The 23968-nt window shown below is 45.4% G+C and overlaps 4 protein-coding genes across 4 annotated transcripts; 3 read left to right on the forward strand and 1 right to left on the reverse strand.

The window, feature by feature from the left end:
* The first annotated feature begins 841 nt into the window (after positions 1-841).
* LOC124697049 lies at positions 842-1279 on the forward strand. The gene is made up of 4 exons (XM_047229692.1): positions 842-873; positions 953-1025; positions 1110-1170; positions 1272-1279. Exons 1-4 carry the CDS (start codon positions 842-844, stop codon positions 1277-1279), a joined length of 174 nt encoding a protein of 57 aa, XP_047085648.1.
* A 14410-nt stretch (positions 1280-15689) lies between these two features.
* On the forward strand, positions 15690-16805 carry LOC124697050 (putative cyclin-dependent kinase F-2). The gene has a single exon (XM_047229693.1). It carries the CDS (start codon positions 15690-15692, stop codon positions 16803-16805), a length of 1116 nt encoding a protein of 371 aa, XP_047085649.1.
* A 760-nt stretch (positions 16806-17565) lies between these two features.
* On the forward strand, positions 17566-21089 carry LOC124700060 (protein CDC73 homolog). The gene is made up of 4 exons (XM_047232251.1): positions 17566-18532; positions 19489-19571; positions 19672-19792; positions 20805-21089. The coding sequence occupies exons 1-3, from the start codon at positions 17599-17601 to the stop codon at positions 19759-19761; spliced, it is 1107 nt and encodes a 368-aa protein (XP_047088207.1). The 5' UTR covers positions 17566-17598; the 3' UTR covers positions 19762-19792; positions 20805-21089.
* Positions 21090-21358: 269 nt separating this feature from the next.
* Positions 21359-22138, reverse strand: LOC124697051 (non-specific lipid transfer protein GPI-anchored 5-like). The gene is made up of 2 exons (XM_047229694.1): positions 21802-22138; positions 21359-21699 (listed from the first exon to the last, which is right to left on the reverse strand). The coding sequence occupies exons 1-2, from the start codon at positions 22136-22138 to the stop codon at positions 21359-21361; spliced, it is 678 nt and encodes a 225-aa protein (XP_047085650.1).
* Positions 22139-23968: the final 1830 nt, after the last annotated feature.

Below are 23968 nucleotides of genomic sequence, written 5' to 3' on the forward strand. Positions count from 1 at the left end.
TCATTCAGATTTCTAAAACAAACGTGAGTCACAGTCAGGAAGCAGCGGTGTGGAGGAACTTTGCATGCACATGGTGGCACCATTCCTTAGATAACACAGCTTGCATTACATGTGTCACACGGTCTGGTACGGTCGACATGTTTACCTAACTGTCTGGTCGATACGGATTTGTTGATTGTATTAGATAATTCATTCATCTTTACTTCCTGGAGTACCCAGCTACTAGTGATGCTAATTGCTACAGAGTTGTGTAGTTGTGACTTATCTAGTTTACTGAGTATGAAAGTTATTTCTAATAGCTTACATAATTTTCATGTGTGTTTTGCTTATTTTGCTATATCATTAGCATGAGACTCGAGCACCATACTAGCTGCTATGTACTTTTGCAATGTTTATTTCACAACTTGATAGTAGACACAGCTGGTCAAAACCTGGTACTCCCTCCGTCCCAAAATATAAGGCGCCTAAGGATTAGTCAAAAGTCAACTTTTTTTAAGTTTGACCAAGTTTATACACAAAAATATAAACATTTACAATACTAAACCAACATTAATAGATTCTCCATCAAGTATATTTTCTTAATATGTCTATTCGATATTGTAGATGTAAATATATTTTTCTAAATATTTGGTCAAAGTTTGTAATATTTGACTTTTCACCAATCCTTAGACGCCTTATATTTTGGGACGGAGGGAGTACTGGTCCTCGTTTGTTTCTGGATGTGCTTCATTAATAAATTTATGTTGTATGGAGGATAGCTTCTAGAATCTAGCTTGATTTAAAATGTTCATCTAATAGGGCAAGCTATCTGCAGGAAGCAGTGTAAAGTTGTTTGGTGATAATGGAACCAAAGCATTCTGCTCAAATGTCCAGGTACAACATCTTGACCGTCCTTTAGCAACAAATGCATCGTAAGGATTTCGATTCATCGTATAACAGAAACGATCTGCAGGCATTTGGACAAGCAAAATGATGCCCTAATGGAAACATACCCAGCAATGTCCCATGAGTTGCATAAACTACAAGTGAGCCTCAGATGCTACTATGCTTTTATTTTAGGTTAAATTTTGTACTGATCTCAATTGCTGTTATTTTATATTTATATATAGGTTGAAGAGGAAACAATCATGCAGAAGTTATATGAGCTGATGTCTGTGGAAGGTTCCAAAGGTACATTACTGGTGCTATTGTTCTGAATTTGGACTGTTTTGTTGGAGATGTTGAGCTTAGTATCATGTACCATTAAACCTATGAATTTTATGTATATACAGTACAATAGAGGGCTCAGCCAACAGGTGAAGTTTCACTAATTACTGAAATATACAGTGCAGAATATATATGATAAATTGAGAAGGGAATGAGGAAGGATGATCCAGTGGGTAATCGAAAGTTATTCTCTGTTGGAATCTGTAGACTATGTTAGGCTTCAGCCGTCTCTGTGTATGTATGGAATTAACACTAGATGCATATTAGCCTTCTGACAGAATGGTTTTATAGTCACAACGATAATATCGGAGTGATACATAGTCCCTAGGTTGCAGCCACCATAACCATGACTATGGGATTCGATAGCCCAGTGAGACCAACAGGGTTCCAACCCATGGGTCAAACTCAAGCTGCTTGAGAGGCACCACTGCGCTCTAACCACTAGGTCAAGACCCCATATAGACATTTTTTTTTGCAAATTATGAAATCCATGAGAAAATTTAAGAGAAATTGTGAGGCCTATATGGGGTCCATATAAAACATCGACAATACTCAATGCATATTGTTGAAAATATAAGCAAATATCCATATGAAATAATCCGTACAAGTAAATGATAAATCATGACTATGAAAACAACAAATAAACTAATCATGCAGACTAGTAAGATAGATGAACAGATCACATCTAAACAAGATAAACCGATCGCATCTACTAGAGAAACTAGAAGAAGAAACTCTAACAGAAACTGAAAGAGAAACGACAAGATCACATACTTCACAGCAGCGTCGTTGTCGCCCATGTTGAGGTTGTCGAAGAAGTCGGTGAGGTCCGGGAAGAAGTTGTCGGTGTGGAGGAACTCGTCGTCCGAGGACGACGTCGTGATGCCAGTAGTCGCGCCGGAGCGCTCCCCAAAAACCTGATTGCCCCTCACCCGTACAGGTTCACGAGAGGCAGGGTTCCGGAGGCCTACTGTCCCGGCAGTCGGTGCACGCCGACGGACGGGATGAGGAAGACGAAGGCGGCGGCGCAATGAACTGGAAACAGGTAGTCGCATATGCGTCTTGATACAGACTAGGGTTGGCGTCCGCGCTTATATAGTGTGGTTCGGGAAGGTCGTGGGACGTTCGAGTCGGCACAGCCACGATCCAGAAAAACCGGAAGGCAAAACGGCTGAGTAACGCGTCCGTTAATGACTCGAAATTGATTACACAATTAATTTCCCAAACAACAAAAAGATAAGCTCGGCTCGGCGAGATTCCCGCAACCCGCGTCGTGGCGAGGCGAGGCGAGGCGAGGCGAGGCGGGCGGCGGAGGAGGAGGAGTGCGCGAGGGCTCTCTCTCTTCTCACTCACTTACTAGGACTAGAACATCCCACCTTATATACCACTCCAACTCTCTCCCAACTAGCAATGTGGGACTAAACTTTAGCCCCCACTAGTGCTGCCACTGATTATTGGAATGGGCCATGTGAGTTTCAGAATTTAATAATGGGCCATGGGCCAAAGGCCAAATGCCCAAAATTCCAGCAATCCCCCACAAACTCTCGTTGGCATATCTCATCAGTAAGTTTTCAGAACATTGTTTTATATACCGGTATATCGTGGAGACTGTTAAGTTGAACTTCCACTTAAAGCTTCAATTATACACTAGCTTGCAACTTGGATAGTGGACTATGCCTTGAACTACAAGTTTTCTGCACACTAGCTTCATACAAAGCCTAGACCGATACTAGGCTGCCGCGAGGCTTCCTCGCGGTTTGGAGCTTATACGTCATATTCCAGGGCCTTTCATGAGTTTACTAGAGAGCACCCAACTCTCATAGATTGCGACGTTTAACAATCGGACTCATATAGGTGTGTTCTTCAAAAAGATGTTCTGCAGGACAACATCTCTGCTAAAATAAGCCACTTAGAACACATTAAGATAATTATCAACCTGCCATGCAGATTAGGAGAGTATTGCACCTTACGGAGTGGTAAAATTGCTATAGGGATATATACTCTCCTCTCAGCTGACCAACAGCTTGTCTCCCAGCTCTAATTCACGGGATCTCCGATCACATAGAGTGGGTTACCACCGTGGGCAGCTCATAGTGTGGGTCTCATACCCATCTTTCTCGATGCATTTTCTATCACATTTCGTGATAGTCCCTTTGTGAAGGGGTCTGCCAGGTTTCTAGACGTATGGATATAATCCAACGCTATAACTCCAGAGTTTCTCATTTTCCTGACAGTTTTTAGTCTCCTCTTCACATGCCTTGATGACTTCATATTATCCTTAGAACTCGTTTACTTTGACGATCACGGCTTGATTATCACGAGTTCATAGGAATAGCGGGTATTGGTTTCTCAACCACGGGTAAGTCCATCAAAAGCTCACGAAGCCACTCTGCTTCAACGATGGGTCGTGTCTAATGCTCGTAAGTTCCGCTTCCATAGTTGACCTCGTAATGATGGTCTGCTTGCAAGACTTTCAGGAAACAGCGCCACCTCCAAGTGTAAACAAATAACCACTTGTGGCTTTAGTCTCATCAGCATCAGATATCCAATTTGCATCACTATAACCCTCAAGTACCCTTGGGTACCTAGTATAGTGAATGCCATAACTCGCAGTGCCTTTCAAATAGCGCAAAACTCTCTCAAGAGCATGCCAATGAACATCTCCAGGTCTAGACACAAAACAGCTGAGTTTACTTACAGCAAAAGAGATGTCAGGCCTCGTGGCGCTGGCTAAATACATAAGCGAGCCAATGATCTGCGAATATCGCAATTGATCTCTAGCAACCCTTTTATTCTTACGAATTATCACACTAGGATCATAAGGCGTTGGAGAAGATTTGCAGTCGCTATACCCGAAGCGACTCAGGATCTTTTCCACATAGTGGGACTGAAGCAATGTAATCCCACCATCGTCATCCTTCAGCAGCTTGATGTTTAAGATCACATCAGCTACTCCCAAGTCCTTCATCTCGAAACAACGAGATAGGAACTCCTTGACCTCCTTAATCACAGTAAGGCTGGTCCCGAATATCAATATGTCATCGACATAGAGACAAAGAATAACTCCATCGCCCCCACCATGGCGATAGTATACACACTTGTCAGCTTCGTTTACAACAAAGCCTTTAGCGGTTAAAGTTCTTTCAAACTTCTCATGTCACTGCGTAGGTGCTTGCTTAAGCCCATACAAGGACTTCAGTAATTTACACACCTTTTCTTCTTGACCATCTACTACAAATCCATCAGGTTGCTCCATATAAATTTCCTCTTCAAGCTCTCCATTTAGGAAAGCAGTCTTAACATCCATTTGATGAACGAGAAGACCATGTGAGGCAGCCAAGGAAAGTAGTACTCGAATAGTGGTCAGTCGATCTACAGGTGAGTATGTATCAAAGAAGTCCTCCCCTTCTTTCTGAGTATAACCCTTGGCCACAAGTCGTGCCTTGTACTTTTCAATAGTACCATCGGGCCTAAGCTTTTTCTTGAACACTCACTTGCATCCTACAGGTTTGCACCCATAAGGACGATCAGTAACCTCCCAAGTTCCATTGGCTAAGATGGAATCCATCTCGCTACGGACAACTTCCTTCCAGTAGTCAGCATCCTGAGATGCATAGGCTTCTGAAATAGAAGTGAGAGTATCATCCAGGAGGTACACAATGAAATCATGTCCAAAGGACTTTGCAGTCCTCTGTCATCCTCCACAGGATTATCAAAGTGTTCTATAGCCATGGTAGGTTCAGGAAATAATTCCTGAGTAGATGAACTGGGCATCTCCTGAATTGATGAGCTAGACGTTTCTTTCATAGGAAAGATGTCCTCAAAGAAAGTCGCATCATTCGACTCCATAATTGTACCAACATGCATGTCGGATACCTCAGATTTTACTATCAAAAATCTGTAGCCAATGCTATGAAATGCATATCCCAGAAGAACACAATCCACGGTTTTTGGTCCAAGCTTGCGCTTCTTGGGTATTGGCACATTTACTTTCGCCATACATCCCCAAGTTCGTAGGTAAGAGAGTTTCAGCCTTTTCCTTTCTCATTCCTCAAACGGGGTAATGGTTTTGTTCTTTGTGGGAACACGGTTTAGGACATGACATGCAGTCAATATCGCCTCCCCCACCATGCCTTGGATAGATCCGATGTATCTAACATGGCATTAACCAAATCAGCTAGAGTACGGTTCTTTCTTTCGGCCACCCCATTTGACTGAGGTGAGTAGGGAGGCGTCCTCTCATGGATAATACCATGTTCCGCACAAAAGGAATCAAACTCGTTGGAAAAATACTCTCCACCACGATCGGACCTTAGCCGTTTGATCTTTCGATCAAGTTGGTTTTCTGCTTCAGCTTTAAAGATTTTGAAGTAATTAAGAGCTTCATCTTTAGATTTCAGGAGGTACACATAGCAATATCGAGTAGAGTCATCAATTAAAGTCATGAAATATCTTTTCCCTCCTTTTGTTAATTCACCATTCATTTCACAAAGATCCGAATGTATAAGCTCCAGCGGTGCCAAGTCTCTTGCCTCCGCAGTCTTGTGAGACTTACGTGGTTGCTTAGCTTGCACACATACTTGGCACTTGGATTTCTTGACATAGCAAATTTTGGAATTATATTCATATTCGCTAGCCGCGTCATGCACCCAAAATTAATATGACAAAGTCGTGAATGCCAAATATCAGACTCACTATCATTGCAAACATGACTAATAATTTGAGTACATATGTCTGACAGAGATAAGCGGAACAAGCCTCCGCACACGTAACCCTTTCCAACAAATTGTCCACACTTGGAAATTACAAATTTATTGGACTCAAAAACCAACTTAAAACCATCTCGACATAAAAGCGATCCGCTAACGAGATTCTTATTAATGGAGGGAACGTGCTGCACATTCTTCGACTGGATGGTCTTTCCCGAGTAAACTTCGGATCCACCGTACCAACACCACGAACGGAAGCACGTGAGCCATTTCCCATCGGCACGGAGCAAGTCCTTGCGACCTGATAAGAAGAAAACATAGAGACATCAGAACATACATGTGTATTGGCTCCGGTGTCTATCCACCAATCAGGAGAATTACATACTGAAAGGACAGTAGGAGAAAGACCGTACCCAACGTCCTTCATCTCAGTATCAACACCAATAACAACATTTGCGGACTTGCCGCTGTTCCCACGCCGATCATGGCGTTCGGAGCAATCGGGAGCCCGGTGTCCGGGAGCGCCACAAACATGGCAGTTCCCTTTCTTCTTATAAGGAGTCTTCCTCTTGAAGTTGGTTGAGTTAGAGGCTTTGTTCTTCTCGTCAAACTTGCCTTTTCCATTGTTCTTATTCTTAGACTTGTGAGATTGGAAGTTTTTCTTTTGTACCACATTGGCACTAGAACCTCCCTCAAAACTACGAGCACGTGTGTCCTTTGCTCTCACCTTCTCTTCCACATGAAGCGAGCCAATGAGATCCGAAACGGAAAACTCTTGTCTCTTATGTTTCAGAGAAGTAGCAAAGTTCCTCCACGAAGGAGGAAGCTTGGCAATAATGCCACCGGCCACAAATTTGTCCGGTAAGGTACACTTAAACTGCTCGAGTTCTTTGGCAAGTGACTGAATCTCATGAGCCTGCTCAACCATGGAGCGCTTGATGTCTACGGGTGCTTCTATTCTTGTAGACAGTGTTGGGCCTCCAAGAGCAGAGGTTTGTAGAACAGCAGCAAGTTTCCCTTAAGTGGATCACCCAAGGTTTATCGAACTCAGGGAGGAAGAGGTCAAAGATATCCCTCTCAAGCAACCACTGCAACCACAAAGCAAGAAGTCTCTTGTGTCCCCAACACACCTAATAGGTGCACTAGTTCGGCGAAGAGATAGTGAAATACAAGTGGTATGAATGAATATGAGCAGTAGTACGGCGCCGAGAAAAGTGCTTGTCGGCGTGCGATTGATGGTAGTAATATTGTAGGAAGTAAAGATGCGATAGAAACGAGTAAACAAGCGGCGATAACAGTATTTAGGAACAAGGCCTAGGGATCAAACTTTCACTAGTGGACACTCTCAACATTGATCACATAACAGAATAAATAGATAGATGCTAGACTCTACACCCTCTTGTTGGATGATGAACACCACTAACCGTGTAGGATTACACGAACCCTCAATGCCGGAGTTAACAAGCTCCACAATATTCAGTGTTCATATTTAAATAACCTTAGAGTGCATGACGGATCAACATAACCAAACCAAGTACTAACATAGCATGCACACTTTGTCACCTTCACACTACGAAAGGAGGAATAGATCACATCAATACTATCATAGCAATAGTTAACTTCATAATCTACAAGAGATCACAATCATAGCCTACGCCAAGTACTACACGATGCACACACTCGTCACCATTACACCGTGCGGGAGGAATAAACTACTTTAATAACATCACTAGAGTAGCACACGGATAAATTGTGATACAAAACACATTGCAATCATAAAAAGATATAAATAAGCACTTCACTATGCCATTCATAACAGTGAATAAGTATTCTGTGAAATATAGCCTAAGAGACCCACACGGTGCACACACCTGTCACCTTTACACACGTGGGACAAGGAGTCTCCCGGAGATCACATAAGTAAAATCCACTTGACTAGCATAATGACATCTAGATTACAAGCATCATCATATGAATCTCAATCATGTAAGGCAGCTCATGAGATTATTGTATTGAAGCACATACGAGAGAGATTAACCACATAGCTACCGGTACAGCCCCGAGCCTCGATGGAGAACTACTCCCTCCTCATGGGAGACAGCAGCGTTGATAAAGATGGCGGTGGTGTCGATGGAGAAGCCTTCCGGGGGCACTTCCCCGTCCCGGCGGCGTGCCGGAACAGAGACTCCTGTCCCCCAGATCTTGGCTTCGCGATGGCGGCGGCTATGGAAGGTTTTCTCTGGTTTCGTCGAACGTGATAGGGTTTTCGCGACGGAGGCTTTAAGTAGGCGGAAGGGCAAGGTCGGTGGAGTCCTGGTGGGACCACACACTAGGCCGGCGCGGCCAGGGCTTGGGCCGCGCCGCCCTCATCGTGTCCCCACCTCGTGGCCCCACGTCGTTTCCCCTTCGGACTTCGGAAGCTTCGTGGAAAAATAGGACCACGGGCGTTGATTTCGTCCAATTCCGAGAATATTTCCTTACTAGGATTTCTGAAACCAAAAACAGCGAACAAGACAGCGGCACTTCGGCATCTCGTCAATAGGTTAGTTCCGAAAAACGCATAAATATGACATAAAGTATGCATAAAACATGTAGATATCATCAATAATGTGGCATGGAACATAAGAAATTATCGATACGTCGGAGACGTATCGGCATCCCCAAGCTTAGTTCTGCTCGTCCCGAGCGAGTAAACGATAACAAAGATAATTTCTGGAGTGACATGCCATCATAACTTTGATCATACTATTGTAAGCATATGTAATGAATGCAGCGATCAAAACAATGGTAATGACATGAGTAAACAACTGAATCATAAAGCAAAGACGTTTCATGAATAGTACTTCAAGACAAGCATCAATAAGTCTTGCATAGGAGTTAACTCATAAAGCAATAATTCAAAGTAAAAGGTATTGAAGCAACATAAAGGAAGATTAAGTTTCAGCGGTTGCTTTCAACTTATAACATGTATATCTCATGGATAATTGTCAACATAGAGTAATATAACAAATGCAATATGCAAGTATGTAGGAATCAATGCACAGTTCATGCAAGTGTTTGCTTCTTGAGATGGAGAGAAATAGGTGAACTGACTCAACATAAAAGTAAAAGAAAGGCCCTTCGCAGTGGGAAGCATTGATTGCTATATTTGTGCTAGAGCTTTGATTTTGAAAACATAAAGAGAGCATAAAAGTAAAATTTTGAGCAGTGTTTGTTGTTGTCAACGAATGGTAGTGGGCACTCTAACCCCCTTGCCAGACAGACTTTCAAAGAGCGGCTCCCATGAAATTTTATTTTTGGGTGGCACTCCTTCCAACCTTGCTTTCACAAACCATGGCTAACCGAATCCTCGGGTGCCCGCCAACAATCTCATACCATGAAGGAGTGCCTTTTTATTTTAGTTTTATTTAGATGACACTCCTCCCCACCTTTGCTTTCTCAAGCCATGGCTAACCGAATCCTCGGGTGCCGACCAACAATCACATACCATGGAGGAGTGTCTATTTGCAATTTTATGAAAGTTAATTAATTCGGGCTGGGAACCCCATTGCCGGCTCTTTTTGCAAAATTATTGGATAAGCGGATGAAGCCACTAGTCCATTGGTGAAAGTTGCCCAACAAGATTGAAAGATAAACACCACATACTTCCTCATGAGCTATAAAACATTAACACAAATAAGAGGTAATAACTTTTGAATTGTTTAAAGATAGCACTCAAGCAATTTACTTTGGAATGGCGGAGAAATACCATGTAGTAGGTAGGTATGGTGGACACAAATGACATAGTGGTTGGCTCAAGGATTTTGGATGCATGAGAAGTATTCCCTCTCGATACAAGGTTTTAGGCTAGCAAGGTTATTTGAAACAAACACAAGGATGAACCGGTGCAGCAAAACTCACATAAAATACATATTGTAAACATTATAAGACTCTACACCGTCTTCCTTGTTGTTCAAACTCTTTACTAGAAATTATCTAGACCTTAGAAAGACCAATTATGCAAACCAAATTTTAGCAAGCTCTATGTATTTCTTCATTAGTGGGTGCAAAGTATATGATGCAAGAGCTTAAACATGAGCACAACAATTGCCAAGTATCAAATTATCCAAGACATTTTATCAATTACTACATGTAGCATTTCCCGTTTCCAACCATATAACAATTAACGAAGCAGTTTCAACCTTCGCCATGAACATTAAAAGCTAAGAACACATGTGTTCATACGAACCAGCGGAGCGTGTCTCTCTCCCACACAAGGATGAACTTATTCAAACATAAACAAAAACAAACAGACGCTCCAAGTAAAGTACATAAGATGTGACCGAATAAAAATATAGTTTCAAGAGAAGAAACCTGATAATGTTGTTGATGAAGAAGGGGATGCCTTGGGCATCCCCAAGCTTAGACGCTTGGGTCTTCTTGAAATATGCAGGGATGAACCACGGGGGCATCCCCAAGCTTAGAGCTTTCACTCTCCTTGATCATATTATATCATCTCCCTCTCTTGATCCTTGAAAACTTCCTCCACACCAAACTCGAAACAAACTCATTAGAGGGTTAGTGCATAATCAAAAATTCACATGTTCAGAGGTGACACAATCATTCTTAACACTTCTGGACATTTCCCAAAGCTACTGGAAGTCAATGGAACAAAGAAATCCATCCAACACAGTGAAAGAGGCAATGCGAAATAAAAGGCAGAATCTGTCAAAACAGAACAGTCCGTAAAGACGAATTTTAAAGTGGCACCAGACTTGCTCAGATGAAAATGCCCAAATTGAATGAAAGTTGCGTACATATCTGAGGATCACGCACGTAAATTGGCAGATTTTTCTGAGTTTCCTACAGAGAATTCTGCCCAGATTCGTGACAGACAGAAATCTGTTTGTGCGCAGTAATCCAAATCTAATATCAACCTTACTATCAAAGACTTTACTTGGCACAACAATGCAATAAAATAAGATAAGAAGAGGTTGCTATAGTAGTAACAACTTCCAAGACACAAATATAAAAAAAAGTACTGTAGTAAAATAAACACATGGGTTATCTCCCAAGAAGTTCTTTCTTTATAGCCATTAAGATGGGCTCAGCAATTTTAATGATGCACTTGCAAGAAATAAGAGTTGAAGCAAAAGAGAGCATCAAGAAGCAAATTCAAAACAAATTTAAGTCTAACATGCTTCCTATGCATAGGAATCTTGTAAATAAACAAGTTCATGAAGAGCAAAGTAACAAGCATAGGAAGATAGAACAAGTGTAACTTCAAAAATTTCAGCATATAGAGAGGTGTTTTAGTAACATGAAAATTTCTACAACCATATTTTCCTCTCTCATAATAACTTTCAGTAGCATCATGAGCAAACTCAACAATATAAGTATCACATAAAACATCTTTATTCACATGCATAAAAGTATCATTACCCTCCACATAAGCATAGTCAATTTTATTGGTAATAGTGGGAGCAAATTCAACAAAGTAGCTATCATTATTATTATCATCATCAAATATAGGAGGCATATTGTAATCATAATCAAATTTATCCTCCATAACAAGCGGTACTAAAAGACCAATATCATCATAAATAGGAGGCAAAGTATCATCAAAGTAAATTTTCTCCTCAATGCTTGGGGGACTAAAAATATCATGCTCATCAAAGCCAGCTTCCCCAAGCTTAGAATTTTCCATATCATTAGCAACAATGGTGTTCAAAGCGTTCATACTAATATGTTCCATAGGTTTTTTAATTTTCGCATCAAACCATCCATGTCTTAAATCAGGAAATAGAATAAGAAGCTCATTGTTGTCCATTATGCCAAACTAGTGTAAACAAGAAACAAAAAGATGCAATTGCAGGATCTAAAGGAAATAGCTTCGAGCACACACACAATGGTAACAGAAAAGTACTTTACCTGAGACCGGAGTATGAGAGCCTTTTACCTTTCCTCCCCGGCAACGGCGCCAGAAAATAGCTTGATGTCTACGGGTGCTTCTATTCTTGTAGACAGTGTTGGGCCTCCAAGAACAGAGGTTTGTAGAACAGCAGCAAGTTTCCCTTAAGTGGTTCACCCAAGGTTTATCGAACTCAGGGAGGAAGAGGTCAAAGATATCCCTCTCAAGCAACCCTGCAACCACAAAGCAAGAAGTCTCTTGTGTCCCCAACACACCTAATATATAGGTGCACTAGTTCGGCGAAGAGATAGTGAAATACAAGTGGTATGAATGAATATGAGCAGTAGTACGGCGCCAGAAAAGTGCTTGCTGGCGTGCAGTTGATGGTAGTAATATTGTAGGAAGTAAAGATGCAGTAAAACAGTAAACAAGCAGCGATAGCAGTATTTAGGAACAAGGCCTAGGGATCAAACTTTCACTAGTGGACACTCTCAACATTGATCACATAACAGAATAAATAGATAGATGCTAGACTCTACACCCTCTTGTTGGATGATGAACACCACTAACTGTGTAGGATTACACGAACCCTCAATGTCGGAGTTAACAAGCTCCACAATATTCAATGTTCATATTTAAATAACCTTAGAGTGCATGACAGATCAACATAACCAAACCAAGTACTAACATAGCATGCACACTGTCACCTTCACACTACGAAAGGAGGAATAGATCACATCAATACTATCATAGCAATAGTTAACTTCATAATCTACAAGAGATCACAATCATAGCCTACGCCAAGTACTACACGATGCACACACTCGTCACCATTACACCGTGCGGGAGGAATAAACTACTTTAATAACATCACTAGAGTAGCACACGGATAAATTATGATACAAAACACATTGCAATCATAAAGAGATATAAATAAGCACTTCACTATGCCATTCATAACGTTGAATAAGTATTCTGTGAAATATAGCCTAAGAGACCCACACGGTGCACACACTCGTCACCTTTACACACGTGGGACAAGGAGTCTCCGGAGATCACATAAGTAAAATCCACTTGACTAGCATAATGACATCTAGATTACAAGCATCATCATATGAATCTCAATCATGTAAGGCAGCTCATGAGATTATTGTATTGAAGCACATAGGAGAGAGATTAACCACATAGCTACCGGTACAGCCCCGAGCCTCGATGGAGAACTACTCCCTCCTCAAGGGAGACAAGCAGCGTTGATGAAGATGGCGGTGGTGTCGATGGAGAAGCCTTCCGGGGCACTTCCCCGTCCCGGCGGCGTACCGGAACGAGACTCCTCGTCCCCGGCATCTTGGCTTCGCGATGGCAGCGGCTATGGAAGGTTTTCTCTGGTTTCGTCGAACGTGATAGGGTTTTCGCGACGGAGGCTTTAAGTAGGCGAAAGGGCAAGGTCGGTGGAGTCCTGGTGGGACCACACACTAGGCCGGCGCGGCCAGGGCTTGGGCCGCGCCGCCCTACTGTGTCCCCACCTCGTGGCCCCACGTCATTTCCCCTTCGGACTTCTGGAAGCTTCGTGGAAAAATAGGACCCTGGGCGTTGATTTCGTCCAATTCCGAGAATATTTCCTTACTAGGATTTCTGAAACCAAAAACAGCAGAAAACAACAACTGGCACTTCGGCATCTCGTCAATAGGTTAGTTCCGGAAAACGCATAAATATGACATAAAGTATGCATAAAACATGTAGATATCATCAATAATGTGGCATGGAACATAAGAAATTATCGATACGTCGGAGACGTATCAGCGCTCATCAGTCATCCTGTAGTCATAGTATTGCTCCATGACATACAATTCAGTGCCAGCGTCCGAGACCCCAAATTTGGCCTCGAGCGCATCCCACGCATCTTTACCATGGTCGAAAGCCATGTACGGGTCAACAATGTTGTCCCCAAGAATGCTGAACAAGGCCGCCTTAAACATGGCATCGACCTTCTCAAACTTATCCTGCTCCTCTGCAGAAAGAGGCCCCTCAGTTCTAGCATCTGTGGTGCTAAAACAGCCTAGGTTTGTAAACCATAGGACTGCCTTTGTGCGCCACCTCTTGTAATGCATACCATCAAAGAGGGGAGGTCGAGTAGCGGCAGCAACGCTGCTTAAATTGATTTGCCTAAAATCAGGTTTTTGGATTGTTGAAAATATAAGCAAATATCCATATTAAATAATCCGTACAAGTAAATGATAAATCATGACTATGAAAACAACAAATAAACTAATCATGCAGACTAGTAAGATAGATGAACAGATCACATCTAAACAAGATAAACCGATCGCATCTACCAGAGAAACTAGAAGAAGAAACTCTAACGTAGACCGAAAGAGAAACGACAAGATCACATACTTCACAGCGAGCGTCGTTGTCGCCCATGTTGAGGTTGTCGAAGAAGTCGGTGAGGTCCGGGAAGAAGTTGTCGGTGTGGAGGAACTCGTCGTCCGAGGACGACGTCGTGATACCGTAGTCGCGCCGGGAGCGCTCCCCAAAAACCCGATTGCCCCTCACCCGTACAGGTTCACGAGAGGCGAGGTTCCGGAGGCCTCATCGTCCCGGCAGTCGGTGCACGCCGACGGACGGGATGAGGAAGACGATGGCGACGGCGCAATGAACTGGAAACAGGTAGTCGCATATGCGTCTTGATACAGACTAGGGTTGGCGTTCGCGCTTATATAGTGCGGTTCGGGAAGGTCGTGGGACGTCCGAGTCGGCACAGCCACGATCCAGAAAAACCGGAAGGCAAAACGGCTAAGTAACGCGTCCGTTAATGACTCGAAATTGATTACACAATTAATTTCCCAAACAACAGAAAGATAAGCTCGGCTCGGCGAGATTCCCGCAACCCGCGTCGGGACGTGTCGTGGCGAGGCGGGCGGCGGAGGAGGAGGAGTGCGCGAGGGCTCTCTCTCTTCTCACTCACTTACTAGGACTAGAACAACCCACCTTATATACCACTCCAACTCTCTCCCAACTAGCAATGTGGGACTAAACTTTAGCCCCCACTAGTGCTGCCACTGATTATTGGAATGAGCCATGTGAGTTTCAGAATTTGATAATGGGCCATGGGCCAAAGGCCAAATGCCCAAAATTCCAGCACATATTTATTCGTTTGGCGCGAGAAAAATAAATGGTGAATGGTTTCCAACTTGTCACAAAATCTCCACTTTTAAATCACCTTGCAACTCAGTTGTGCTAATATTATCTTTCTGAGCTTTAGATGGGGTATTTTTGGGAATAATATTATGTTCTTAGATTTTGGCATGAGGCTTGCTCTAATCATGGCTCCAATTACATGATAATAAAGCTAATGGGAAGAACACTGAAGCTATAGACACACAACACATAAGCTCATCCATGACTGCCTGACCATTACCAGGCACCGGCCAAGCTACTGAAGCTGGTACTCCTTCTGACGGCAGTTTTCCACCGCCATTGCCACATGACGCAATCCGTCTCGTCGAGCAAGAAAGACGCGCAACGTACGTACGCGCAGGTTATATGATCGATTTGGAATCCGAGACTGTACTGTGCAAAGGAAAAAAAGCAACCGCCAAGAAAGAATTAGCTCTCGGGCCCACTTGGCAGCCACACTTTAACTTAACTGAATCCGGTAGCAGTTCAACTTCAACCTGGGGAAGAACACCCATCGACGGTTCACGCGTATCAGAGTGAATCCGACTTCGAGCTGAAGTCGCGCTCTCCTAAGCTATATATATGGTCGCCGATCCATGCCATCCCCACCTTTGCCCATACCATACCATCCCCTCCTCCCTGCTTCCACCATCTCCACCCTGCCCATCCCCGTCTCCACAAGCCGAGCCGTCCGTCGATCGAGCGCCATGGCCGCTTGCAAGCGTCCCGCCGCCGTACTCGACGCCGGCCACGCGATGACCACCCAAGGATCATCGGCCGCCTGCAAGAGGAGCCGTCCCGGCGTCAGAAGCTCGGATGAGTACGAGGAGGTGGCCCGCCTCGGCAAGGGCGGCTTCGGCGTCGTCGTCCAGGCGCGCCACCGCGTCACCGGCAAGACCGTCGCCATCAAGTACGCCGCCGAGCTGGAGCAGGAGGCCAGCTTCCTGCAGGCCTGCAGCGGGAACCCATACGTGGTCGGCTTCGAGGGCCTGATGCGCGACCACACCACCGGCGGTCACTGCCTCGCCATGGAGTACATGGCCGCGCCGAGCCTCCATGCCTTCTTGTGGGAGAGGCGCCGCGACGGGCCGCTTCCGGAACCAAAGGTGCGCGCCTTCATGTGGAAGCTCCTGACCGGGACGAAGATGATGCACGACCGCCACGTGGTCCACCGCGACATCAAGCCGGCCAACATCCTCGTCGGCCAAGACGGCGAACTCGTCAAGATGTGCGACCTCGGGCTCGCACTCCACATGTCCGACTCGCCGCCCTACTCCCAGGTCGGCACCGTCCCCTACATGGCGCCGGAGATGCTGCTGCACAAGCCGGACTACGACGCGCTCGTGGACACCTGGTCGCTCGGGTGCGTCATGGCCGAGATGCTCACCGGCAAAACTCTGTTCCACGACGACGATGACGACAGCCACCAGGACAAGTTCGACGATACAACCCACATAGTCCAGCTCTGGAGTATCTTCCGAGTGCTCGGCATGCCCGACGACCGGACGTGGCCGGAGTTCAAGTCCCTGCCGCTCACCGCCAAGTTTCAGCAGCTGCTACCTGGAGGGCTCAATCACAACAGGCTGCGGGATATGTTCCCTGAAGAGAGGTTGTCAGAGCAAGGATTCCAGGTGCTGCAAGGGCTTCTCACCTGCAATCCCGACAAGCGACTCACGGCGGCCAAGGCGCTCAAGCACCCGTGGTTCACTGCTCCTCGTCCCTCTGTCGCCGCTGCAAAGGTTGAAGCTTTGCCGTTGCGGAGAAAGAAGACGCCGGGCTTCCTGGTTGCACTAGCGGCGGCATTGAAAGCACAGCAGGTGTAAAACTTGAAGTTGTGCTTGGATGATCGATCCATGTAAAGAAACGATATGACTGTTTTATGCAGAATAGCATTGTGTTATATTGTACGTACTGTTTATTTGGGAGAAAGTAATAGATCTGCTCTGTTCATGGCCTGAACGTTGAATTGTTCAATTGGGAAATTTAACTTTACTCTTGTGCTTATATGCTCGCATGTCCCCTACATCAAGCCTAGAGAACAAATCATGTCTGCATTATGGCTGTTCACTAGTTTATGCAATCGAAACTGAAAGAGGCGTTGGAAAACAGAGTATACCCCATAAGGTAGTTTCAGTTTTAGCAAGAGAGACCCAGACCATGAGTAGCCTGTAGGAGGAGTGCTTGTAAATATCGCAGATTGACAAGGTGGTTCTATTCTATCTCGTTCATATAGGGCCGTCCCAGTTTGCAGACTACTTGCAGAGTTGCAGTATAGATCGAACTGTTAATGTTAGCCTGCAGCTCCAGCGCCATGAAGCAAAAGGATCATGCAAAGTTGGCTAGAGAAGGCAAAACTCTAGACTGAAAAAAGTATGTCAAACACTTTGTTTTGTCATGTGGTTTATTTAGAGTGAAAAGCAAGGTTAGTAGGTATCAAAATTCTGCCGAAGATAGCCCATGGGCCTAAACTGCGAGCACTTACCTAGCCCATTTATCTTAGGCCTCCGCTTAATGGGCTGCCACGCTCAAAAACCCAATATGTATGCCCCACATCCGAGAACCAGATCCAGACAGGAAAAGGAAAACCCCAAACACCAAACGAAGCTAGGCGTAGCCATGGATCCCCTCTCCGTGCTCCGGGAGTACGCCGGCCGCGGCGACCTGGACAAGATAATCTTCACCGGCGACGACATCCTCTTCGGCTCCGACTACTCCTTCCCCGCCAACGTCCCCACCGCCTTCGCCTCCAAGCAGTCCGGCCGCCCCTACCCGCTCTCCGCCGCCGTCTTCCTCGCCCAGCACAACGACCTCAAGCACACCGACTTCCTCCAGGCCGCCCGCCTCCGCCGCATCCCGCCCGTCTCCCTCCCGGACCGCAAGACCTTCCTCGACTTCCTCCAGTTCGGCCACAACACCCTCCCCACCGAGCCCCTCCTCTCGTCCTTCACCCAGGAGGCCCACCCGCCGCCGCCGCCGCCGGAGGAGCCCGACGACGACGAGGCCTCCACCGCCCACATCCGCGCCATCGAGCGCCCCCTCAAGGACCGCAACTCCATCCTCGACGCCCGCGGCCGCGACTTCCTCGCCATCTACCACGCCGTGCTGCGCCGCGAGGAGGAGCGCGTGCGCAACAAGGACAGCGCGCCGTCCGCGGGCCGGAGCGAGCCCTCCGCGGCCGCGGCCGCCCTCGCGAACCCCAAGGCCGACAAGTCCCTCGGCGACGGGTTCGTGCCCATCATACTGGTGCCCAGCGCGTCGCAGACGCTCATTACGATCTACAACGTCAGGGACTTCCTCGAGGACTTCGTCTTCGTGCCCAGCGACGAGAAGGTGCGCGCGCTCAAGGGGAGCCCGAAGCCTGAGTGCGTGACGGTGCAGAAGAAGCATGTCCGCGGCGGAGCTGGGGGTCCGGTGGCGTTCGAGGTGAGGGACAAGCCGGCTTCACTCAAGGCCGACGATTGGGCGCGAGTGGTGGCCGTGTTTGTCCTAGGGAAGGAGTGGCAGTTCAAGGACTGGCCCTTCAAGGATCATGTGGACATCTTCAACAAGGGTGAGGATTTCTTGCTTAATTTTGTAGTGCTTTACTGTTTGCATGTCTGCAATCTGTATACCGATCTCAGAGCTTCATTTTGCTCAACTATAAGTTAAACACATCAGTGGTTGAAGCAGTTCAAGATTTCGTACCGAGGTTCAGGGAATTCTAACAAATTGTCCATCAACATTGCAGAGAGATAGGGTTGGGATACTAGTTTTTTTTGTATAGGTAGTAGTCTTAGATTGTTTAGTTGGTTATTCCAATTGGGTTGAAATGCTTGTTCTGCCATTGATATTGACTAAAGAGCAAGAAACAACTGTACTGTAGTGTTTAATGTTGCATCAGGTCTTGCTGATGCTAGTTCTTTGTTAAAATGGTTATCATCTGTTGACAGCATCAGGTCACATTACTGATGCTAGTTCTTTGTTATAATGGTTATCATCTGTTGGTGTCAATACCATCGGTACAACAGCATGGGTTTTATTATGGGCAGGGGCCAAGTTCCCTAGTGTGGTTAAATACCACTGGGAAAATGAGTGAGCCGTGAGCGGAGTTACTTGTTGGAAACTTGGAATGAGGGTACAGCATTGGTGAGAGAAACAACATTTGGGGAGTACAACAGGTTATTTCTCATTGCTTAATTGAGATGGATGCATAGTTACTGGCTATATAGGTTATACTCATCCGTACAGATGGCAACTAACCTAATCATATCTTAACAAATGGACTCAATATCTGATAAATAGGAACATTAGGAACCTTTCTAACAATAGGATATTAATTCCAACTAATGGTGTATTATAGGGTTGGCTGCACCCAATATCCCTATCCCTAACAACGCTCCTAAGTAACTTGGTCAGAAATGGCAAAATACGTTTCATAATTCAGTGTGAATCTGTAGATTGCTCCATTTCTCATTCAGTCTGGAGTATCTGTACTATCTGTGGCCTAACCTCTTAAACTTGTTTCAGTTATTGGTTTCTTTGTACGCTTTGAAGATGATAGTGTGGATTCAGCGAAAGTGGTCAAACAGTGGAATGTGAAAATCATATCTGTGAGTCTGAGAGAAATCTTAGTTTGTTTTGGTTGCTGTAGCCAAACTCTATTTTCTCTAACTGACTGCCGCTTGATTGTTTTACGGGCTTATGGTGCAGATAAGCAAAAATAAGAGGCATCAAGACAGACCAGCTGCTCTTGAGGTATGGGAGCGGCTGGAGGAATTTGTGCGGCGCACACTTAAGTGAACCGTTATGTGTACTCTAACTGCATGATCTTGTAAGTTGTCTCTCTCATTTCTTATTTGATATGAAGACCTTGAATTACTGTTAAATTGGGCTATTAAGATAGGTTATGATGTGTTGTCTTAAATGATAATTTCTTCTCAGTAACCTTGGATATACACGTGCGTTCACTGATTGTTCAATGTAGTTCTTTGTAGGATAAATGTTTTACTACCTACGGACTTACCTTTTATTAAACATTTGGCGATGTCTAGTGTGGGGTCCTGCAGACAACTAAGACTAAAACTTCACAAAGAATATGCATGATGATATGAGATTGTGTGTTCAAATTAATTTTCTGAGCGTGCAAAGCCATCTGTTGCATGTAACTTCTTTCATTGTCATGTTCAATAAAGAAACATGTGATTCACGCTGGCAATTTTAGTGGTTGGCTTGTTGCTATTTGCTATATTAAATGTTGGAAGAATTCTGAAATCGTATGAACTACTAGCATCCTGGAATTGTTCTTTTATTGAGTTGGGATTAACATTTGGTAATTCTGAAGGATTTTTAAGTTTAATGTACCATTTTCTTGTTCAAATAAAAAATATACTCCCTCCGATCCATAATAAGTGCCGGGGCTTTAGTTTAAATGAACTAAACCCCCGACAGTTAATGTGGATCGGAGGGAGTAACATTTTCAGTTCTACTATGCTGATGATAGGTTTGTCTTTATTGAAGTTAAACTGTTCCAACAGATTGCGGAAGTGATTCTGTAAAATAATTGAACTTATAATTTCACTATCTGGTTGGAAATTTTATTATCCGCCAGACATATGGTCGATAATGTGCTGGTCGTGGCAACTAGGCTAGGATATGTAATTGCATCATCCTCATATTATATTTATTAACTGTTTGCTTTCTACCCTGCATTTTGCTGAGCACATTAATCTTACCTGTTTCGAGTTAAGGATATATATTTTCTCCTCAGATTTTCAATGAATCTTAGCAACTGTTTTCGATGGTCTGTGCCATTATTAATACTATCTTCTCAATATTGTTTCCAGACGCTGTTATAGACCTAAACACCATGTTGAGTGATGGAAGTGGACTTGCTGGCTGAGTTGTGGACAAGCAGAACAGCCACCCCAAGATCCCAGCCTTGTATTTCACGGTGATGGCCGATGATGGAATGAGATGACCCATGAGGATTTGTAGCTGACGTGCATTTCGGTGGCTAAGCTCTGTTGTAGCCTATTCAATCTAACATTTCAACTGCAGACTGATGATGTGGTGGTACGCTACTTAATGTGTAGAATTATCGGAGATTATATTGTCATGCACTTGACCTTTTCTTTCAAATTACTTGTGTGGAAATTGGAACACGCTAGCACCTAAGGGTTATCCATCGAAGAAACTGTATTTGATTCAATTGCTGTATCCAACCTGGGCCATCAGAATTTTAACTCCAGAGCATTTGCTTTGCTTCAACATTGAGGCTGTATGTATTCATATAACAACATAGTATAGGACAGTGTAGTCTGAATCTACAGTGTATCGTATGGTACATCAGCACATTCTTTGTGGTATGTAGGTAGTAGTAGTATAGTGGCTAAGCAGGTTACACAAACATGGCAGAAACATAAGCGAGAAGCACACTGATCAACACGGTGCCAGCGGCAGAGCTTCGTGCACCCGCTGCGTGCATCAATTCCGGGAACTTTGAAGTACCCTGTGAATCTTTTGATCCAGCGCCTACCTTCCCTGTGGCCGTGGCAGCGGCAGGAGAGTTGTCATCTGGCACCGCATCTGCCCCGGTGGACGACGTGGTTGCGGGCTCGGCGACCGGCGCCGCTGCAGGTGCTGTTGCGGCAGTCGGATCCTGTTGAGCCGCAGCTGGTACCGTGGCATTTGCGGTTGCCGGCGTCGAGTCATCTGTCGAAGTGCTTGCACCGAGGATATCTGCAGGTACATTTCATCCCATTTTCTCAGATTTTCGTCAGTACAAACATTTTGCAGTAGGACATTGTGCAGTAGTAAATGCTGGTATGCGAGGTCACGCACCATCGCATGGGTCGGTGGGCAGGTTGCACACGTTGGGGATCATGCCCTGGACCTGGCCGAGGACCAGGCCGAAGGGGCTGGGCGCGAGCTTGGACATGGCGCAGAGGCACGGCCCCTGCGACTGGAAGAAGGCCTGGAGCTGCGCGCAGCACGACGGCAGCGACGCCGAGCCGAGGCCGAAGACGTAGCCGATGCACGGCGACAGGCTGATCGGCACCGGCGCGCACGTGGGCATCGCCATCGGCTGCACCGCCGTCTGCGGCTGCGCTGCGCACATCGTCGCCGTCGCCGCGGCGAGCAATGCCAGACAAGCCACCTCGAGCCCACTCCGAGCCATCGTGGATGATTCTCGGTTGATTGGGTTGATTCAGGCAGGTTTCGGTGGAGGACTGACGATGACTGAGACGAAGGGAAGAGGGTTTATACGGCGAACTGTTGGGAAAAACGCGAGACCCTGACGGGTGGAAAGCTTGGGAAACAGTGGCGGGTGGATGGGCCGGTCTATCTAACCGGCGGTAGTAGCCCTGGGCAGTCCGGCGATGGTTTGGAAGCTGCGATCGCCGCTGCTTTTCGAGGATCACCGGTGAACTGATCGGAGAATGTTTTGTGTCAACTTCCTACCGGTGCCGCTGCCGGCCCTCTGGGACAGTGAGAGGGAGGTCTACCGGCCGCTTGGATTTGCTGCGGAATGTGATTATGTCACTAGCATATACTGTGCTTTGAGCTCTGCTTGGAGAGGAGGTTGGTGGCCAACCCGGCTAAATTGGTTACTTCACATCGCTGTGGCTTTCAGTTAGTTTTGGTGATGTTGGTGGCACAGAACTTAGCAGGACCTGCAATTAGCGTGTTGTCAGGGCAGGGACTGTTCCATTGCCTCGTTTGCTTGTCAACCAAGGTCTAATCCAAGCATGTGTTGCTCTCAGCAAATGGTTCTATGGACAGGATGCGTAGTACCGCCTCTGTTCCATATTTGCTGTCACTGATTTGTCCAGACACATTTTAGCCTAATATTACTACATAATTCTGCCTACATTTTACTCGCAACCCTAGCTATATTAGTTTACTTATCTTTGCAATGTGCTTCCTTAATAGTTTGGGTTCATGAATGCGATCTAGTACCAACAAGCATCAGGTTGTAGTCACAACCTCGAACCGAAAGACGTCCAGACTCTCTAGAAAATCAGAACGAACTAACGGAGACGCTTATTAACCAACCAACAGTATAATAACTCGGCGAGTATCTGAAGGCACCACAAAATTTCTTACATGCGCCTAATAAGTACTGCCAGCAGAGCGCCTTACTTCTGACGAGTTTCGCGCGCATCAGTGACTCAAAGTCTTTTCTGACAAGGTTAGATTGTAGGGTGACTTTCTGTCGCAGTAGGGGTTTAAGCGCCCACCGGTGACAATTTTGCACACATAAACAAGCACGAAATAGAAAATAACTGTCTTGAGTATCCCTTGGTGGTGGTCCGAGATGATGCAAACCTCGCTATTGAGCTCAATAAACTTAGTCCTCAGTAGATGCATGAACCACTCTCAATTGTTGTTAGAAAACGGCTAAGGACCATGGCTCCACCTGGGACGGAGCCATGCTACTGAGCTTGGCTCCACCTGGAACGGAGTCGTGCTACTGAGCTTGGCTCCGCCTGAGACGGCGTTGTGCTTATGAGCTTGGCTCCACCATGGATGGAGCCGTGCTATTCAGTCTGGCTCCATCTGCAACGGCGCCATGCTTCTCATCTTGGCTCCACATGGGACGGAGCCGTGCTACTGAGCATGGCTCCATCTTGTGCGGAGCCGAGCAAAAGGTTATTTTGTGAAATCTTTTCGAAACCAAGTTATTTTGTGTAATCTTTCCAGATTTAGGTAAATTTTATCAAAATCGACAATCTGCTATAAGTATTTAGGGCCCTTTTAACGCTTCTCGGATGGGTTGTTGGTGTGCCTTAAATTCATGCATCGATCTATTATGCATGTCTAACCAAACGCATCGCAGGCAGAAAATGGTTCTCTTCCACTAGAGAACTTCACGTCACACAGTAGTAATGATCCGTGCAAGGTTATATCAGGGGTGTCCATTGGCACACTGCAATCCCTTTATAAATTAGTTATGGTAAGCTAATAATCTGTAGAAAATGACACTGATGTATAGTGGAGAATTGGT

This window comes from Lolium rigidum, chromosome 3 (assembly GCF_022539505.1).
Source record: "Lolium rigidum isolate FL_2022 chromosome 3, APGP_CSIRO_Lrig_0.1, whole genome shotgun sequence".
Classification (NCBI taxonomy): domain Eukaryota; kingdom Viridiplantae; phylum Streptophyta; class Magnoliopsida; order Poales; family Poaceae; genus Lolium; species Lolium rigidum.